General features: G+C 35.4%; 1 protein-coding gene across 1 annotated transcript in view; it reads left to right on the top strand.

The window, feature by feature from the left end:
* The window catches only part of CPNE8 (copine 8), a 280,364-nt gene that overhangs the window by 22,094 nt on the left and 235,737 nt on the right, over positions 1-22,533 (top strand). Inside the window, exons 2-3 of the mRNA XM_003825722.7 lie at positions 9,237-9,277; positions 10,695-10,741. Of these exons, the coding sequence (XP_003825770.1) occupies positions 9,237-9,277; positions 10,695-10,741 (88 nt within the window). The remainder of the gene's footprint in view (positions 1-9,236; positions 9,278-10,694; positions 10,742-22,533) is intronic.

Here is a 22,533-nt window from a genome sequence, read left to right on the forward strand (position 1 = left end):
TCTTGGTAATGAATATTTGTCACTTTGGCACAATTTGGCCTGAGACTTGCTTTCTTGGTAATATACTATTTTGGAGTGAGGTTATAGTGAGAGCTGCATAGCTCACATACTTCAGCAATTGAAGGCAGCATATCACTACTAAACAGCCTAGTTGGATAGCATGATTAACAGTTGATACCCAGGAGAATTATTAACTATTATGTATTCATCAAGCTCCCAATCACTCTACTGAATTATCTTATTAATTTAAAAAGCTTTTATTTGTTAATTCTCTTGCTTTTTTCTGTGTACAAAATTAAATCTTCTGCAAGTAATTTAATTTTTCTCTTTCCAATACTGCCTAATTTTTATTTTATATCTTTCTCTGTAGAGTCTCTGAAATGATGCTAAATAATAACATTATTTGCAGCTCATTTCATTTTGTTCTCAATGATATAGATGAATAGTGTAACAAAAACAGACATCAAAAATCAAAATCAAATTCAGAAATCAATAGAAAATTTGCAAAGCCGCCTCCAAGTGTTTGCCTTTTCTGTGACTTTGGCCACTTTATTTAACCTCTCTGAATTTGATTAACTTATTTGGAAAATGGATCCTGCTAATAATTGCTACTTGGTAGGATTATGGTGAGGGTTAAGTGAAATGATTTATTTAAATGCCCAGCTCAGCACCTGGCACTTAGTAAATAAATAGTAGGTGTGCAATTTGTGATACAGATTCTTGTTGAGTGTGATGGGGCACCTGGGGGAAATAATCAGTTCTGCATGCTAGGACAGAGCCATGGAGAGAGGCTGAAAGAGGAATTCTCATTTCCTAGCAGGAAAGGGGTTGGTGAGGAAATTTTGGGAAACAGAATGCTATGGGTAAAACGTAAGTGTAGAGAAGTGTGAGGCAGGATTCATTTGAGGGACTGCAAAGAATCTGAAGTGTCTGGAAGAAAGTCTCTAAGAAATAATATGGATAGAGGTGCAGCTGGAGACATAGCCAGGGGTCAGAATGTGGCAGGTGGTCAGTGCAGTGTTATGGAGTTTGGAATTTCTGGAGGTAATGGGTTTTTTGCAAGCGAGGCATTTGCTCAAGCATTTACAGTAGAGAGCTTTCTCCTGGAGGTGTCTTGGTGAATGAACTGGGATATGGGAGACAAGATGACCTGTTACTGAGGCGTCTTGCTTGGAGGAGAGGTTGGACAGTGTTGCTGGCTGTACTCGTTTCCTGTGGCTGTTATAATAAATTGCCACAGCCTTGTTGGCTTAAAAGAACAGAAATTTATTTTCTCACAGGTCTGGATGCCAAAAGTCCTAAATCAGTATTGCCGGGCTGAAATCAAGGTGTTGGCAGGGCTGATGTCCCTCCAGCTGCTCTAGTGGACAATCCATTCTTTGCCTTTTCCAGCTCCTGGTGGTTGCTGCTAGCATGCTTTGGCTTGTGACTGCATCACTCTAATCTTCAAGGCCAAAATCTACAACTCTCTCTGTGCTGTCACTGTCTTGTCTCTTCTGTAAGTGTCAAATCTCTGTCTGCCTTCCTCTTATATATGATATGTGATTGAATTTTTGGCCCTCCCAGATAATCCAGGGTAATCTACTCATCTCAGGATTTATAGTTTAATCACGTCTGCAGAGACCTCTTCCAAATAAGGTCACATTTACAGGTTCCAGGGATTTGGACCTGATATGTTTGGGTGTCCATTATTTTTCTTTCACAGTTGTCATTTACTAGGACAGAAAATACAGGAGCCGTAAGATTGGGGAAAAGGTAATGAATTTAGTTTTGTACCTGAGATTTAGGTTTTTAAGAAGACCCATATCCTGCTCTGAGTCTCTTTTTTTTTCTGCATTTTTTTAAAGCATAAACATGTTTCCCTTTTCCAGCTGAAATCAGGAATTGCATTCTGTATCTTTTTCTGAAAGCTTGCATTACCCTGAGTTAACCCTCCATTACTTCAAACCCGTAGGTTCTTGTATTTATCTCAGGCTAACCAGAGCTCTGACATGTCAAGTTCTGACAAAGCATAGGTTTCTTTTTAAGTAGTTTCCAAGGATATCAATCACGGTTGAATGCTTCAGAACGAATATAAAAAATTATACGGTTAATTCTCCTCTCCTTAAATTTCTGTTAGTGTCTAACCCAAATTCACCCACGCAAAGGTTGAAACTATAATTTTATAACTGGCCTTTTCAGCTTAACAGTAGTAATAAGTACTTTGAACAACCAATTTCAGCAGAAACTGAAAAATAACTTAAAATTTCTTTTATCCCTAGTGTCGGTTGGGTAATATCTGTCATTTATGATAAAGTTCTTGCTGTATATTCAGGCTACCAGAGGAAGCTGTTGAACTGAATTTTTTAGTCTATTTGTGCAGCTTCAAATCTGAAAGTCTATTCTTAACTTTCTTGAAAGCCAGATAATCTTGTTAAGTACTTTCCAATGACCCTATCCTTCAGAATTACTTGGTATCTTAGATGCTAGCTGACTTTGGCTTTTTAGTAAGTTTCGGTTTTAAAATATTTCTTTTTTTTTTTTTGAGACGGAATCTCGCTGTGTCCCCCAGGCTGGAGTGCAGTGGTGCGATCTCGGCTCACTGCAAGCTCCGCCTCCCGGGTTCACGCCATTCTCCTGTCTTAGCCTCCCGAGTAGCCGGGAATGAAGGCGCCCGCCACCACGCCCAGCTAATTTTTTGTATTTTTAGTAGAGACGGGGTTTCACCGTGTTAGCTAGGATGGTCTCAATCTCCTGACCTCGTGATCCACCCGTCTTGGCCTCCCAAAGTGCTGGGATTACAGGTATGAGCCACCGCTCCCGGCCTTTTTTTTCATTTCTAAACCTTTCCTTTTTGCCTGTACACAGTTTGGCTCCCCTTGCTATAGAAATTACAGTTTTGGGAAAAATATTTTTTCCTGAAGTGTGTTATGTTAAATTTCTCAGGGTATTGTTTATTCAGTGAATAAAATAAAAGAATGAATGAATCAGAGAGAATTAAACATTGCATTTAAATCACTTCCAAAGATTAAATTTGCTTTCAGTTGCTCAAAAAAAGTTTTGATTTCCTTGTCTTCATAAAAAAAAACTCTGAAAACCATTTTGTGTGTATGTACATTAAAAAATATATATACATACAAATAACTTTCTGATTCCAGTCCATAAGATAACATAATGCCCTAAATAAAGGCCGTGGGCATGGTTCAGTGACATGGGGCTCAGTGATGCTGTCACTCTCAGGGATTTTCAGTTAATGGATTACCTATTAGAGCAAAGGCCCCAAATGCTAGATTCCCCTTCTACTCTGCCTTCTATAATAAAACACCTAACCTTACCTAAAGTGAAAAAAGATGATGCTTTAGATTGGAGACTAAAACTCTTCGTTCATTCAACGGGCCCCACTTATGTGCAAGCTTGTGCTAGTTAGTTTCTGTAGCTGCCTAAGCAACATTTGGTAAAGACTTTGCAGGCTATCAGTGGTCCAGAGACTACACTGAAAAATAGATAAATAAAAGGCCCTTAATAATTTACAAAATTTTAATTAAAACCAGAATCATTCTGCTTATTGACACAAGGCAATTTGCAGGGGACATTATGATTCAGAGATACTGGTCTCTGTCCACATGTGGAAAATTTATTCTGGACAGTGTTTGCAAAATGATAAAGCATTGTTTGGCTCTACTTATAAACTGTATTTTTGTCCCTATAGAAAATTAAATATTTTTTGTTGGGCTCTATTTACAAACTATATTTCCATTCCTGTTGAAAATTAAATAGAAAAATTGCACTCAAGGTACAGCAGTAGATTTTTTAATGTGTTGTTTCACTTCTGCTGGTCACAGTGCTTTTTGGAATTAATTTTATGTCTCCAAGTTGAGGACTTAACCCCTAAAACAAGTATCTTGTATGTTTTTTTTTATTGAATTAGAACTTTAAAAATTTCTAATTTTTTAATTAAATTAGAACTTTAAAAAGATCACAAATAGCAAAATTGCCTTTACTCTGAAACTATTAACTTTAAAATTCACACACAGGTCGTCTTTTTCAAATTTCATCTGTGGAAGGATAATGATATTTGTTTCCCTTTTAAAGGATTTTTTAACAAGAATATTTATTAGGTGATTTTATCTGCTGAGCAGGAAAGAGTGAGTAGCATGCCTGCAACTTTAGGATTAACTCACAAGTCACTTTTTACTTTAAATACATCATGTTTTGCTCATTATACATATGAAGAATTCAAAGTTTTTATTTTCTACTATTAAATCCTTAATACATATAAATATAATAGACAAAATACTTAGCTTTTTAAAAATAATATTGCAGGATTTTTTCCTTAGTTTGGCTAAAGACAGGGTCCTTGTCCCATGGCCATGAAAATTTAGGCTCACAGACAATTCGAGGAGGGAGAAAAATGGGATGTAGTTGGCAAAAAGGAAAAAAAAAAGGGGAAACAGAGACTCTCCGTAAAGCCAGGGTCCCTACTGGGCTGCTTCCTATCTGGCAATTTGAATCTCAGGTTCTACGCAGGAAGAGGAGTGGCCAGGCTCCTCCCCGCTGCAAATGGGGCAAACTATGGCTCCACCACAGTGTGCATTCCCAGTGCACAGGCTGGTTGGAGTTTTGCCAGGGACCCCCTCCCACCTGACTGTCTCAATAAGGTACTTATTTCAGGACATATATTTATTTAGATCACTTAAATTATATATATGATTATCGATTATTTGAAAAATAGTTGGAATAAGAACTAATTACTGTACCTGGCTTTTGTTGTTGTTGTTGTTGTCGTAGCTGAATCAATTTGACAGTTTTTAGGTTACTGTTCTTTCTCCCTATAATAAACTGTGATTTTATACACCATCCTATATTGCTGTTTAGTTATTTCTGTAAATAAAATTCAGCCTTCTTGAAATAAAACTTTAATGCAGATTGTATTATTTTTGATAGAGCTTAGTTAGGTCTTGGCCATAGATTATTTGCTTGAAAAATACTTGCAGATTTGCTTTGAAGTTGAAAGAGAATTGCTACTTTCCAGTTTGAGAAAGACAAGCATGAGATACAATTTTAAGAGGCTAGCTGGCTCTTCAGTGTGAGTCTCAGAATGCCGACTGACAATAAAAACTACAACAGTAAAGACAACTGTGATGTTCATATTGGCTACTCAGTAACTACTATATGGGAAACTGTCTTAAATTTGGAAGATGACTTGTTGAGCATAAAATCAAAGCAGGCTTGGTTATCAGATGAGCTAACTGACTGTTGTGTTTAGGGGAAGGCAGGCTGTTCTCAAGGATGAATATGCATGAGAATTGAGTAGGAAGGCACAGGAGTCAGGGAATTCTTTATCTTGGATGGTTTTGGAAAGGTGTTGCTAAATTCCTGCTTATCTACTTTTTAATTTACATTTCACGCAAAATACACCTCTCCAGTTAACCCAGTGATGTTACTAGAAAGGTGTCCCGATCCAGACCCCAAGAAAGGGTTCTTGGATGTTGCCCAAGAAAGATTTCGAGGTGAGTCAATAAAGTGAAAGCAAGTTTATTAAGAAAGAAAAGGAACAAAAGAACAGCTACTCCATGGGCAGAGGAGTGCCGAGGGCTGCTGGTTGCCCATTTTTATGGTTATTTCTTGATTATATCCACGGGGTGGATTATTCATGCCTTCCCTTTTTAGAACATATAGGGTACTTCCTGATTTTGCCATGGCATTTGTAAACTGTCATGGCCCGGGTGGGAGTGTAGCAGTGAGGAAGACCAGAGGTCACTCTCATCACCATCTTGGTTTTGGTGAGTTTTGGCCAGCTTCTTTACTGCAACCTGTTTTATCAGAAGGGTCTTTATGACCTGCATCTTGTGCCAGTCTCCTTATACTGTGACTAAGGATGCCTTAACCTCCTGGGAATGCAGCCTAGCAGGTCTCAGCCTTATTTTACATAGCCCCTATTCAAGATGGAGTTGCTGTGGTTTGAAGACTTCTGATAGTATTTCTTCCCACAGGTTAGAATTAAATTGGCTGGGCCTCGGCTTTAGTTATGCTATTTCAATTATCCCCCTTTAAGCTCATAGTCTAGGAATTTTAATGAAATTTGAGGATGAGTGGATACTAGAACAACTCAGGCAATTTATAGGTTATAATTTTGATTAGATATTTCATCAGATAATTTTTCTAACTTATACACTGTATTTTTCCAAAATTTCTTTTGAAGAATTTGTTCTTTTATATTAGCTACATCTAGATTTGCAGAATAGAAACACATGTTCAGGACTTTTAACCTAGTGTTGATGTTCAACATCATGTTATAAAATGGTAGGAACAAAGTTACAGGCATCCTAGCTCAAGCAGATGACAAGTCCATGGAGGGAAGAGTAGCCTTCTCATATAAAATCTGGTCATGGAGGGGTGTGTGTATGTTTATTTTTAAAAGTGCAATATATAAAAAAACAAAGATTTTTTTCTATGAAAAATATAGTGGGTTTGGCCTCTCATTCTGGTTTTCTGTCCTCATTCTATAAGCAGCATCTCTCTTTATACTAGTCTATGAACAGGAATTTATTTTCCTTTATATTCATGTGGTAGGTAAAATTGGAGGCCTTTGACATTTTCAATACTCATAGAAAATAAGAAGTCTTCTGGATTTCTCCAGAAACTGAGGTATTTTGTAAAGAACAGAAGACTCAGATTCAGAATGATTGGTACCATTAGATTATTCTGTACTGGGCTGTGTACATTGACTCATTCACTCACTTTCTCTGAGCCCCAGCTTAGTTTCTGAATTTATGAAATGGCCTTCACAATAATACCTATCTTATTTTACTTAATGTGAATGGGCTTTGTTTCTAATAGGATATTGGGAAGATAAAATTCTTATTCCTAAAATAAATCTAAACTGAATGGTGCATTTTAACAATCACTGGTCTTTTGCAGTGTATATATCACTAAGAATATTTTCCTTTTCCAACTTTGCGATCATATATGCTTGAGTAAAGTAGTCTTTTGGGAATTCAACCTGTCAGAGATAATCTATTCTATTATATTCATATGACCAAAGTACAGGTAAAATTATTACCAAATATAATTGGAAAGTTAAATTGCAAATTTCAGACTATGTTATGAAGATTTATAGATTTTTACTTGTCATTATACAAAGGGTTTTTTGTTGGCTTGTTTTATTTTTGATCTTACCATTATGTGTTATGGATCACAATGGCTGAGTGAAACAATGTGACAAGTAAAGTTTATGATTAAGAATACTAATCTCAGCGGGGTGCAGTGGCTCATGCCTGTAATCCCAGCACTTTGGGAGGCAGAGGTGGGTGGATCACCTGAGGTCGGGAGTTTGAGACCAGCCTGACCAACATGGAGAAACCCTGTCTCTACTAAAAATACAGAATTAGCTGGGCGTGATGGCACATGCCTGTAATCCCAGCTACTCTCGGGAGGCTGAGGCAGGAGAATCACTTGAACCTGGAAGGCGGAGGTTGCAATGAACAGAGATCGCACCATTGCACTCCAGCCTGGGTAACGAGTGAAAGTTCGTCTCAAAAAAAAAGAATACTCATCTGTCCTATTGTTTATAGAAATCCTTTATTTTGTATTTGTGGTTAAAACTTGTAGTTTATTTTTTTTTACATAAGTAAGGCATTGAAACTACATGATTTTCTGTTAAATACGTACATAGCATAGTTTTTGAGTCACAGCCACATCACAATATTTTGCACTGTCATCTCTGTTTTTTTGTGAATTCTGAAAGAAACAGCATAATATTTTCCTAGGATACCTAATGAGCAAAAGCTTGAGTCACAGGAAGGATTGGGAGAATTCCCACTTAAGTGAAGAACTACCTTTGTATAATAAATATAATGTCACAGTAATTTCTCAAATGGAAATGTTTTACTTTACTGTTTGCTAACCATTGCTGGAGTCATGGTGTCTGCTCAGGGGACAGAAAGGATTAATTTAATGTGATTACTGACTAGTGGTCTTCTAATCTGATTTAATTCCAAATATGAGTATGTCTGATGTTTCTCCTTTCTAGGAATATTTCAAGACATGATCTCATTTCATTGTTTGTGCTGCATTGGTTTGTTGAATATGTTTTTGTTTTTTCAGTGTATAGTGATTCAATGGCGGCAATCACTTTTGAGAACCTGAAATAAGAAAGGATGCCAGATTCATATGAAAAAGGGACTTTTCAGATACCAAGGGCAGTACAAATAAATGCACATGAATAGTAGTCCTGGTGGAAAATAAGACAGCTTGAACACGAGATTTTTATTATAAGTATTACAAATTGAAATGTAATTTAGCTACTCCATTTTAATTAATGGAAGATGATTATTAAACACAAATTTGAACTTTTAGAACCCTCAAGTCATCATTCTAGATAATCAAATTTTTCAGAAAAGCATATAGCTTTAAATCATAATTTTATAAAAACTAATTTTAGATGGAAATTTTTCTAATAATTTCCTGCCTTGTGAATCAGAGCATATTGAATTTAACTTTTTAATGAGTACTCAGGGTTATTGTTATGAGCATAAAGTATAGGACTGCATTACTACCACTGAGGGTAGCAATACACTAGTATCAGAGGAATCCAGGCTTTCCTACTTTCTGATTTTCCATTGTTATTCTATTTTAGAAATATCTGGAAAAAAAAAGTACTAATAATGGCCTTGTGTACTTTTTTAATGTTTACTGAAAAGAGTCTTCAGGCAACATCTATATGTTCATCTTAAATTCCGAAACCGTAATAGCAACATAAAACTCATCAGGGTTGATGTAACACAAATGTCAGTAGATGCTGCTTCACAACTGTATTCTAATTGTATGGACTAACGTGATCATGTGCTCTGAACTGCAAACAAATTTGCATTAATAACAACTCACAATTCAATTCAGGAAGCATTTCTGAACACCTTTATATTCTTAATGAAGGATTAAATGGAAACCTAAAACAGTTAATTCTCTCAAAGAGATTTTAATCTTAGGATGTAAGGAGTCATGTTACTGGTTAAGTGGAATGAAAGTCTGAGAAAATAAAAGCTTTCTCTTATTTTTGGAGTACAGTGATGTTCAGTCTGAATATATACAAGCAGCCCCTTGGGACATGTTTATTTAGTCATATATATGTATATGTGTGTGTATGTGTATGTTTATATATATATACACAATTATGTACATACACATTTTAATATGTCTATATAAATATAAATATTTTGCTTTTATATCCAGCTAACATTTTCTGTTTTATTCAACAGAAATCTTCTTGACAGAGACACATTTTCTAAATCTGATCCAAGTAAGTATGTATTGCTTGCCTTTTGAAAAATCATTTGATTTTGCAAAAGTTGTAGGAAACTCATAGTTCTTGTTTAAAGGTTTGTTTTAAAGCCTAGAAAGCAACAGGAGAATGGTCCCAAGCCCTACATACTCATCAACCCCGGGCAGTACTGTGGGTAAAGAGGGACTTGCTGAGCACTTTGAGAATAAAATAAGAATGCAAATGACTCCAATGTGGGACAGTTCACTTTGAAATTAAAACCTCGTACTATGGCCATTTGGTAGAAATTATTATATTTGAAAGAAAACTGTAATGGGCCATAATTTAAAGTTATTTAGTCACAGAGTAATACGTTTCTTTTTTTTTTTTTTAAATGAAAGTGGTGGTCGGGCAAGGTGGTTCATGCCTATAATCCCAGCACTTTGGGAGGCCGAAGCAGGACTATTGCCTGAGCCCAGGAGTTCAAGACCAGCCTGGGCTACATAGTGAGACCCGCCCAACCCCGTCTCTTAAAAAAAAAAGAAAGAAAAGAAAAATAAAATAAAAGTGGTATATACAATTTACAACCAAGTGAAATATGTAACATCTGATATGAACCAAAGTGTTTGATTACTAATTAGAGGTATTGAAAATTGGAGATAACTTGTAAAGTGAGAAGGGTAGTTTGAATTAGAAAACAGCAGAATGAACTGTATAAATCAATGTGTTTCCGAATCTTGTAATATTTAGAAATGGATATATAACAGTTCTCTATCTCTACAAATGTGTGAACAAATATGGTTGAATTACAGAGGGAAGGTTTTTGTCAGTTGTCAGAATTCTTGAGGTAGTCATTGGGAAAAAGGCATTGCAATTGTGGGTATTAAAAATTCCTGGGGCTCATTTGACAAGTGGGTGGGACACTTCTTTTCCCTTAATCTTTACCCAAAACTCTCAATCTCCCTTTTGGGAATTCCTTTCTTGGTTGACAGGATTTCTTACCTATTTACAAATATTAAGGGTGGAAGTTATAAATATTAAATGTAGAGCATGACTTGCCCCAAGTTTTCGTTCCTATTATACCTTTGAGCACTGTAAATATCTTAGGGAGAGCTTGGCTTGTTTTTCACAACATAATGAAATATTTCAAATTGTTTAAATTATGGTTTTAAAATTTATCTATGAAGACCTTAGCAAGTACTTATTATTTTATGTGCCAAGCTCAATTCATACTAAGTTCTAAAGATCTGGCATAACAGTTTGTTTTCTGCTTATTTAAATCAATTTTTAGTCATATGATGATTTACTAGCCTTTTTTTTTTTGCAAGGGTAAGTCTAGGAATTAGGCATTTAATTTTGATGTAGCTTTTGAACAGCTGAAAAATAAATTGTATACATTCACATATGATTTTCATAAAAGACATTTATATGTGCGTATTTTTTTCATCTTTTGTAGTTTGTGTCTTATATGTACAAGGAGTTGGAAATAAAGAATGGAGAGAGGTAAGTTTAAAACTTTTTTAAAAAAATCACTGGGCTTGAAGATACAGTAAGTTATAACTTGATCAAGATGATACTTTCTATTTTCCGTTGTAAGTCCTTTTGAACCCAAAGATTGAATTGTTTTTATCTTAGGAAAGTTACCTTTGTGTTTTGTTTTTAATAACAGTGAATGTTTAGCTGATTTATGACCTTCTTGTGAGATATTCTAGTCCTGAAACTTGTACTTCCTTTATCCAGACATAAATTTAATGTGTTGCAATCTATTTGACATGATTTCTTACAAAATTTAAGTTTGTGGGTTAAGTCTTATTTTTAGAGATCAATTGCTGATACTTATAAAATGCCACTTGAAAAGATTTCAGTTGTGCTGCTTAATACCAAATATTGCCTACTTTTTGCAACATATTTAAAAATAAAGTAGAAATTCAGCTTCTTAATACAAATGTATGTTGTTTAATGAAGCAAAAGTGAAGAGACTGAATTGTTAATTTATTTTCTAGAGTGTCTCCACATTCAAATGGGCGGATGATCATTGGAAGGTGGAGGGCATATTAAATAAAAGGCATTTCCATCTGCCTATAGTTGCCAGTTATCTCAGGAAGTTAGTGCATTGTTTTAATGAGGTTACAGTTTCTGGCTAGATTTCCCTAGTGAGGTTAGTGCTATTTGTGCCACAGAGTGCATTTGCCAGTCATTTTACCACTGTGTCTCAATTTTGAGTAGAGGGCAAGAATAAATCATTTAATTTATTCTTAAAACCTGGGGAAAATAATTCAAAACTTGTTTCTACTGATAATGAGCTGGTGGTCAGTAGTCTGCTGAACATGTTTATCGTATCTAACTGCTTCTGCACATTTTTTTTTTTTGTCTGAGACGGAGTTTCACTCTTACTGCTCAGGCTGGAGTGCTATGGCACAGTCTCGGCTCACTGCAACCTCTGCCTCCCAGGTTCAAGCAATTCTCCTGCCTCAGCCTCCCGAGTAGCTGAGATTACAGGCATGCGCCACCATGCCCGGCTAATTTTGTATTTTTGGTAGAGACGGGGTTTCTCCATGTTGGTCAGGCTAGTCTCAAACTCCCAACCTCAGGTGATCCACCTGCCTCGGCCTCCCAAAGTGCTGGGATTACAGGTGTGAGCCACCACACCCAGCGCATTTCTATTTAGTTCAATATCTACCTCAAACTCTGTATATCAAATATAAACTCATCATCTTTATGCTATGTCTGCTTCTTCTTTGCTTCAAATATAGCTAAAACTACCAGCCAAAATATGAAACTGCAATTTTTGTAGTCATCCTGAGTTTCTCTCCCACATCTTCATAACTTAATGTCATCCAGTGCTATGAATTCTCTTTCATAAAAAAGAAAAATCCATGCTTGGATAAGCCAGCCTTTTTATTCAGACCCATTTTGTCTTTTGTCCTCCCTGTTGCAACAATTCTCCTACCTTAGTATATGCCCCCTTTTTCCATGTTCATCTGTCTAATCATCCCCTTGATTATCTTCCTGAAAGACATGCTGTCTTGTCATTCTCTCCGGAGTTCCCTTTCTCAAAGGCCTGAAACAATACAGTGGAACTGCTTACTGACCATAGATGCCAGGCTAGATGGGACTGAGCATTGACCAGGGTGTCCACAAAATGGCTTTGCTTCAGGCACCAAAAAGTAACCAGGATAAGGATACCTAAGTTATAGTACCAGGCATCTGGGCCAGTGCAAATGACTAATAATGAGGCAACTGGAAACTTTATTGGATAAAGGGAGTTTGAAGAAGGACAACAACAAAAAATTTTGGACCTAAACCAGGGTTCTGGGAGTTAATTCTTAAGTGGGTGCTGAACAAGTAGTGTTGGCCAGTTAGTTTAAGGGCAGCCTCAGCTCAAAATCTCCCTTCCTTAAAAAATTTCTCATGCTTTCCTATTGCCTAAGCAATGAATGATAAATTTCTTATTTAATTTACAATTTTTATAATAAAGATGGCTAACTAATGTTCCAAACCCTTCATAAATATTGACTAATTTAGTTTTCACAGCAACTTTAAGAGGTAGGTTATATTATAATCCTTATGTTTCATGAGAAAAATGAAACATAGAAAGGTTAAATGACTAGACCAAAGTTACCCAGTTGTAAATGACAAAGTGGGAATTTCTTTTTTTTAACTTTTAAATTATTTAAATTTTTATTTTTATTTTTATTTATTTATTTATTTTTATTATACTTTAAGTTAAGGGGTACATGTGCAGAATGTGCAGGTTTGTTACATAGGTATACATGTGCCATAGTGGTTTGCTGCACCCGTCAACCTGTCATCTACCTTAGGTATTTCTCCTAATGCTATTTCTCCCCTAGCCCCCAACCCCCCGACAGGCCCCGGTGTGTGATGTTCCCCTCCCTGTGTCCATGTGTTCTCATTGTTTAACTCCCACTTATGAGGGAGACCATGTGGTGTTTAGTTTTCTGTTCCTGTGTTAGTTTGCTGAGAATGATGGTTTCCAACTTCATCCATGTCCCTGCAAAGGACATGAACTCATCCTTTTTTATGGCTGCATAACATTCCATGGTGTGTATGTGCCACATTTTCTTTATCCAGTCTATCACTGATGGGCATTTGGGTTGGTTCCAAGTCTTTGCTATTGTGAACAGTGCCGCAGTAAACACACATGTGCATGTGTCTTTATAGCAGAATGATTGATTTATAATCCTTTGGGTATATATCCAGTAATGGGATTGCTGGGTCAAATGGTATTTCTAGTTCTAGATCCTTGAGGAATCACCACACTGTCTTCCACAATGGTTTAACTAATTTATACTCCCACCAACAGTGTAAAAGCATTCTTATTTTCTCCACATCCTCTCTAGCATCTGTTGTTTCCTGACTTTTTAATGATCACCAGGCCATCTGGCTACACAGCCCTTGCTATTAGACCATCTTGCTATGCAGAATTCTTGTCTGATACCAACCTTTATGCTCTTCGTTTATAAATGGAAAGAAACTTTACCAACCAATTTTTGGGGCTTTATTAATATTTTCTTATGCTTGGCTTGGAAAGAAAGACAAGTAGAAAGAGGAAGCCTACAGTTTATGAGAAATGGCATAATATTAAAATAGAAAAAACAGAGTATTTTGCTTATTTTTTATTTTTGAAGGAGTTAAAAGTATTGGTAAGAAGGAATAATGATCAAAAAGGGTTTGAAAACAAAATGAAAATGGAGAAAATGATGAGATAGGACCCAGAGTTATATAGAGTAGGTGGGAGCTGAAGATGGCTGAAGATGGGGAAATACAAATTAAGAGGCATTTTCAACATAGTTTCAGAAGAGTGAAAAGTATTAAAGAGAGAATGGTCTGGAAGAATAGAAAGGAAGTGCGAAATGCAAGAGACAAGCATTTTGGAGCATTTAGCAACTAATTGAACTTGCTGGATAATGAAAAGGGATCAAAAAATGAATGACACTGTGTGTGTTACTAAGCCCCACAAAACCATTTGAGAAAGAGTTTATTTTGAGAGCCAGCATAATGTTGTGGTTGAGGGCATGCACTTGATCTTTCAGTGACTCTGTTTCCTCATTTGTAACATGAGAAATAATGATAATGATTCTAGCTAATACAGCTGTTATGAGGATTAAATATGAATCACTTGTAACAGTATCTGGCACATAAGAAGTACTATACAATTAAGGATACATTATAATTCTAAGACATTAAACAACTTGTAAAAGGATAACAAAACTAGGAAGTGGCAGGTAGGTAAATTCCTGCATTATAAAATTCTGTAAAATTCTTTGCACAAGCCCAGCAGTTGATGGGAAAATGACTTATGGGATTTACTTGGCCTCAAACCTAATATGAAGCTGTGGTGTTACCCAGCTGCTAAAAAGCTAGTGCAATCTGAGGATCCATTGATGGATGTGCAGTGTTTACATCAAGGAAGATAATGCTATTATGTTGAACCGTATGAAATTGTCATATTTTATAGGTCAGAAATGGTTGAATCTTGGCAGTTTCATGTGATTCAACTGAATACTATTACATTTTGCTCCAATGGAAAATTGCTTTTTTATCTACATTTCAAACCATTGGAAAGCCAAGGCTGTATTTGAAGAGGGCTGCCATTTTGAAGAAAGGGATAGAAACTATACCATAGGAATAAAATAATATTTAATCTGAAAAAAGGCGAAGACTGAACAATTCACAGTACTTTCTTCAGACTCTTAAAATATTTTCATTTGGAAATGGGGGTATACTTGATGTTCAAGAGAAAACAAAATTTTAACCAAAGTCTGGAGAGACAAATAGATAATATTTAGTCTACTGTGAAGAAAACCTTTGTAACACTTAAAGTATCCCACAGTAGTAGATTTTTCAGAGCTGTATCCTGAAAGTATAGCGCATTTACTGTTACTGGAAGTATTGAATAAAAGGCTGCATTGATTCATCAGGAAAGAAGTTGAACTTCATTATCTCTATTTTCTTACACAAGTTTGTGAATTCTTATGATGCTATGGAGTTCAAAGAGTTTCCTAGTCATTTTATTAATTCTACCAAGTATCTTTTAAGTATTGAACACTATTTTATAAGGATGAAAAGTAGCAAAGCTACTGTAATAATTACTGTTAGGATTATTTGAAATCAGACTGGGAAAACTTAGATACTTTATTAATAGTTTTTAAATGTATCCTTTATTTATCAATTTGACCAATATTATTGGGTGCCAATTATGTAGTAGTGAATAAAATTTAAAAATAAATAGTGTTTCTACCTCAGGGAGCATGCAATATAATTGGAGAGTTTTCTCAGCAATTTTGGTATATCTGTAAAATCAATTTATTGATGGAGGTATCAGCATTATCTCAATAATATAGTGGTTATGTTTGTATTTAAATTCAGGTATATTTTGGAAAAGCATGTATATAACAAGCCATATGAATTTATGTTCTGAGATGAATCACTTTTAGATAATAAGGGGAATAACTGAAAAAATAAAGCTTAAAAATGTATTGAAACAAATGCTCCAAATAAATATAAAATTATTTAAAATTAATCTGTAGTCGAAATTTGTGATTTAAAAATCATCTCTAACATGATTATAATTACCACTATATTGTTGATAAATTCTATCTAATGAGTGAATTATGAAAAACTCTTGAAGTAATGGATGTTGTAAAACTAAAATTATTTTTAGCGTATAGTAATTTCAGAGCTAGAAATGATGTTTAAGCACCATGAATTATGAAAATGTGGAAACCTCCTAGTGGCAAATGGAAATAACAAAGTAACATCTCTAAGAATGGCCACTTTACTCAGAGTTGGGAAAATGTTCCAACTAATTTCTTGAAGTTAGATTTTAGTTATCCATAGACAATTCATTTTGTGAATTACTTTTAAACATTTAAAATTATAGAATTTGTTCCAGGTTCCCTAAGTTAGTATGTGATAAAAGAAGGCAAGCGGAAGTTGTTTATGAACTATAGTGATTATAGCATAGAGGCAAACAAGTCTGCTTTCAAATGCTGATTACTACAGTTTGACATTGTCTCCACTCTGCTCCATTCCATTGACACTGAGCTATTTTGACATTTATTCATCTCCATACTGAATAATACTTGTTTTGGTATCTCTCTCTCTCTCTCACACACACACACACACACACACACACACACACACACAAACACTATACTATTCAACAAACATCAAGGACTTTTTTGTAAACTTACTCTCTTACATGTCTTAGCTTCACTGTTTAGCTTTGTGCTTCCAATGGTGAAACCTCGTGCACAGCATTTAGAATATGGCTTTCTTTGTTCTTAAAAGGTGTTGAGGGCCAGGTGCAGTGGCACAGGCCTGTAATCCCAGCACTTTGGGAGGGTGAGGTGGGCAGGTCACCTGAGGTCAGGAGTTAGAGACCAGCCTGGCCAACATGGTGAAACCCTATCTCTACTAAAAATACAAAAATTAGCAGAGTGTGGTGGTGGGCACCTGTAATTCTAGCTACTCAGGAGGTTGAGGCAGGAGAATCGCTTGAACCTAGTAGTTGGAGGTTGCAGTGAGCTGAGATCCCGCCATTGCACTCCAGCCTGGGTGACAGAGTGATACTTTGTTTAAAAAAAAAATGTTCAATTAATATTTGATTGAACACCCAAATTTAGGGACACCCGAATTTAGCCTCTCAACACAGGCACATACAGTTTAACGTCATGGTTTCAGAATTTATGTGGTGGAAGAATCCCTATAGATAATTTGCTATGTAGGCCACATTTTTATATTAAATGTGAGAACATGTATGTGTCATGATAACTAGTTATGGGAGCCTAAGACTTGTTCTGCTGCCCTTTATTCTAAGCTTAACTACATGTTTTGGAATTTGAATTATAGCATCAATTGAAAACATGTTATATATCTCTTAAGGCTTAGGGATACTCATTACATTCTTTCATTTTTGTTTTAGAGAAATACTATGATGAAACATACAAAGCTAATTATACAGGAGAGAGGAAGCTTTTAAAATTTTTAGGCCATAACTGTTGCTAATTGATTAAGCATTCTGCATGGCTACTGATACTTCCTTCACTATTGAATGCATGTTGCAGAACAACTGAATATTTTTATTTTGTTTTATTTTCTGTCTTTTAGAAAAGATTTGAATTGCACTATTCTGCTGTGTATTCAATCTACAGCAACTATATTTCTTTAGTAGATATTGGAAGGAGTCTCACAATATGTATAAAGACTTCCTGTGATTGATTGAGGGGATTGTAACAGAAGACATTTGCTGTGTTCTTGTAAAAACAGTTGTGTGACATGTGGTTGAAAGAACTTAGTAAAGCCAATATATTTTATGAAATGCGTGGCCATTAATATTTCAGCAAAAGTATGTTGTATGTTACTCAGACAAATACTGTATTGATCCACTTGGATTTCCAATGTCAGCAATAACAGTTTTGGAAAGAGATCTGCAGACTGGCATTGGAATCTTTCTGTTCAGAAAAGGACATAAAATAGTATTTACAAACATTACTGGATATAGATAAGCAGAAACTGTGGGTTAATATAAGTTACCTGTAGTTTATAAAGCTTAGTTGAAGTCTATTAGCTCTGTGCATATCATGTGTTCAATTGAACAAGTATACACTTTAGACAGAACTTTGCTGGTTGTTAGCTGAAAAGCAAATCCAGAATATTTTGATCTCTTAAATTATTTTTTCTGTCCCATTTTTAATATACCTTTTTATCAAAATAAAACACATCCAAATGAAGGGCACAAATTACACAGCACAATGAATTAGAAGTAAACACACCCATGTAACCGTCATCTAGATGAAGAAAGGGAACATTACTAGAAATCCAGGAATTTTGATTGTGCTCCCTCCCTCCCCTAAATTGAACTACCATTCTGATTTCTAACACTATAGAATAGTTTTACCCATTTTTAAGCCTTTTATATACATAGAATCATATAGTTTATACTTAATTGTGTTGTTTCTTTCAGTGAGCTCTATCCATGCCTGTGGCAATAGGTTGTTCATGCCTGTTACTGCATGGTTCTCTATTTTATGAATATACCCCAATTTACTTATCCATTCTACTTTGGACAGATTTTTGGCTTGTTCCCAGTTACTGAATATTATTATCTGTCTAGAACAATCTTGTACATATCTTTTGGGTCTTACATTCACATATTCCTAATATATGTAGGAGTGAAATATCTGAGCCATAGGGGGAATGCATATTTTCATCTTCAGTAGATACTGCCAAATGGTTTTCCATAACTTTCCATCTGCCACTTGTATTGCCATACATCTTCGCCAATGCTTTTTATTGCCAGTTTAAAAAATATTTCCATTCTCGTTAGTGGGTAAAGATATCCTATTTTTGTTTTTTGACTTGCCAATGATTACTATGGTTCAGAACCCTTAGGTAGGCTTAATGACCATTTGGCTATTCTCTTTTAAGAAGTGTTGTCTATTTTCTTACTAATTTTTAGGAGTTATATCTTCAGGACAGGAATTCCTTGTTGCTTGCGTATCTTGCAAATATCTTCTTCCTTTATATAGTGTGGCATTCTACTCTTTGAATAGTGTATTTTGATAAACAAAAGTTCATAATTTTAATTTAATCTTACATAGCAATATGATCCTTTATAATCATAACATATCCTTTATGATCTGTGCTTTTGTTCTCTTTAAGAAAATCTTCTTCTCTGAAGGCCATGATGATATTTCCTAGTGTTATCTTTTAGAAGTTTTATTGTTTTACCTTTCATGTTTAGACCTACAGTTCCTCTGGGATTAATTTTTGTATATGGTTTGAGATGAAATTTACTTTGATGCCACTATAGTGTTGAATTGACTCGGGAACATTTGTTGATGGGATCGCCTTTCTCCGCTGCACAATTACATCACCTTTATCATAAATAACTGTATATGTGAGGACCTTGTTGAGGATTCTATTGTGTAATACCATACTGTTTTAATAACTAGTGCTGATGGCATGAGCTTTGTAGTTTTTTTTTTCTTCTTCTTTAGGATTTTCTAGGGCAGGGGCTGGCAAACTTTTTTCTATAAAGGGTCAAATGTAAATAGGAGCCAGGGCAAAGATTTTAGGCTAGGTGGGCCTTATAGTCTCTCTAGCTACTGTAGCATGAAAGCAGCCATCGATAGTAAATAAATGGATGATGATGGGACTATGCTTCAGTGAAACTTAACTTACAAAAACCAGCAGCAGGCCAGATTTGGCCTATGGGCCATAGTTCTTGAACCCTATTTCTAGGATATTCTTAGCATTACACAGCTCAACAGAAATTTTAGAATCTGTTTGTCAATTTATACATACATTTATCCTTACTGTACTGACAGGGGCCTCCTGTATAGTGTTGAATAAAAGCGGTGACAGGAGGCATTCTTTTTTCTTTTTTTTTTTTTTGTGAGAGATGAAGTCTCGCTCTGTCGCCCAGGCTGGAGTGCAGTGGCGCAATCTCGGCTCACTGCAAGCTCCACCGCCCGGATTCACACCATTCTCCTGCCTCAGCCTCCTGAGTAGCTGGGACTACAGGCACCCGCCACCATGCCAGGCTAATTTTTTTTGTATTTTTTAGTAGAGACGGGGGTTTCACCGTGTTAGCCAGGATGGTCTCGATCTCCTGACCTCGTGATCCGCCCGCCTCGGCCTCCCAAAGTGCTGGGACCACAGGCGTGAGCCACCGCACCCGGCCGACAGGAGGCATTCTTGTTCTTGATCCCATGGGTAAAATTTCCATGTGTTTGCATTTATTCAGATAATTATATGATTTTTATTTTGTCATGAAGGTGAAATACATGCTTGATTTTCAGTGCTAAAACACGTATTTCCTTAATGTTTCCAGCTGAATAATAATGTATCGTCTTTTAAATATATTGCTTACTAGGCTTTGCTACTATTTGTTAGAATTTTGCCTGTTACGAATTATATTGATCTATAAATTTACTTCTTTGTCATAAACTTGTAGCTTTTGTTGTTAAGATTAGGCAAACCTCATTACTTCTGTTTGAAAGCATTTCCGTTTTCTCTTTGAAGGAATATGAGTAAAATTGGTGTTATATTTTAGTTAAATGTCTGACAAAGTTTGCTGCTAAAGCATTCTGAGTCTGGACATTTCATTATAGGAGGTTTTAATATCAGATTCAGTATCTTCGTTACATACATGTCTACTTAAAATTTCAATTTCTTCTTCTGTTAGTTTTGTGTGCCATGATTTTTCAGGAATTTGTCCATTTAACCTAAATTTTCAATTTATTGGCATAACACTGCTTGTAATACGCACTTACGCCATGTGTACTTTCTGTAGGATCTATCATGATGTCCCTTTTTTACCTTCTTATATTGATAATTTGTGTTTCTTTTTTTGGTTCTTCTTGGCAAAGGTTTATCAGTTATTAGTCTTTTCAATAATCAATTTCTGCCTTTGATGGTTATCTCTAATTAAAAAACTGTCATTGGTTACTGCAACTAATTTTTTTTTCTCATTTTTGGGTTTAATTTGATCTTTTATTTCTTTTTTGAGTCACAGTCTCATTCTCTCATCCAGGCTTGAGTGCAGTCGCATGATCTTGGCTCACTGCAGCCTCCATCTCCTGGGTTCAAGTGATTCTCATTGGTCAGCCTCCCAAGAAGCTGGGACTTCAGGTGTGTGCCACCAGGCCTGACTCATTTTTGTATTTTTAGTAGAGCCAGGGTTTTGCCATGTTAGTCAGGCTGGTCTTGAACTCCTGACCTCAAGTGATCCACCTGCCTCGGCCTCCCAAAGTGCTGGGATTACAGGCGTGAGCCATTGCACCCAGACTTTCTCTTCTAAGTTCTTGAGAATGACAGCTTAACAGGTATTGTCAGTCATTTTTCTAATATATGCATTTTAGGCTAAAAATTCTCCTTTGAGAGGCTTTAATTATATCCAAGTTTGTTATGTTATGCTTCTGTTACCTTCCAGATTCAAAGTTATTTTTTAAAATTTGAAGCTATGTCGGGCGTACAGAAAAGGTGCAAATATAGTATAAAGGATTTTTTCCCTTTAAACTGTTTGAAAATAGGTTGCTGACAAGATGCCCCACAACATCTGAATGCTTTATTTACATAAAAGACATGCTTCTCCATAATCATACTAACCAGAATCAGGGAATTAAACTCATATGTTTCCACCATCTAATCTTCAGGATTATATAAGAGAAATATATAATGATTATAATATATATAATAATATGTATAATGCTAACAAGTTAATTTGACCTACAGTTACACAGTCAGGATCTTGTTGACCACATGTGCTTATGGTGCATTTCATTATATTTTTTCTGTTCTTTGCATTTCTACAATTTGGCAAATTGAATCTGAAGGTTGAATAGAGATTTAGTTTCTTTAACAAATCTATTGGTGGTTGTATAAACTTTCATTGGAAAGCAAATTATGTCTTGTTTTCACTCTTTTGTGATATTAGTACTCTATGATGCTTAGTGCCTAGATCATTGGAGATTTTCATGTATTAGTTGGAATAATGTTATACTATACCGACATTAGCAGATTATATTGCCATTCATGCTTTATTTTCTCTCTTTCAGCCATAATTTAGTCTTAGTTCTGTAAGTAATGCTCACCACTACTCTATATGTCAATATTTCTCTAGTAATTTTGGTTTTATAAAAATCAATCTTTAGTAGATTCCTTAGAAAAGTTCATAGGAACAGTATTTCCCTAGTTCTTGCATGTTGATAACAATTTGTGTCCTTTATATTTGAAGAACATAAAATCTTTTGATCACATTTTCTTTCCTTGTGTATATTTAATATATTATTCCATTTTTATTCTGTCATAAAGCATTTCTGACAAAAAGTTTGATGAAAATATAATTTTATTTTAAGCCATGTACTCATTCTGCATGAATGGCTAGTGGATTAGTTTTCTTTTTTAAATAATATTAAGTACTTTCACTAGACTGTATCTTGGTATTAGTCATTCAAGATTGATATTCTGAGTAGGTCATGTTTTCTTTTAATGTTTCAATTTGTTTTTGTGTTTGAAAGTTTAATAAGTCGTTTTTAATATTCGTTCTGATTTGCTTTGCTTTGATTTTTCTTTATTTTTTATTGTGATAAGAACACTTAATATATGCCCTTTAAAAAATTTTAAGTGTACAGTACAGTATTATTAACTATTGGCAGTGAACTTACTCATCTTGCATAACTAAAACTTTATACCCATTGAACAACAATTTCCCGTTTTTCTCTCCCCCCCCAGCCAGTGGCACCCACCATTCTGTGCTGTTTCTT

This window comes from Pan paniscus, chromosome 10, assembly GCF_029289425.2.
Source record: "Pan paniscus chromosome 10, NHGRI_mPanPan1-v2.0_pri, whole genome shotgun sequence".
Taxonomy (NCBI): Eukaryota; Metazoa; Chordata; class Mammalia; order Primates; family Hominidae; genus Pan; species Pan paniscus.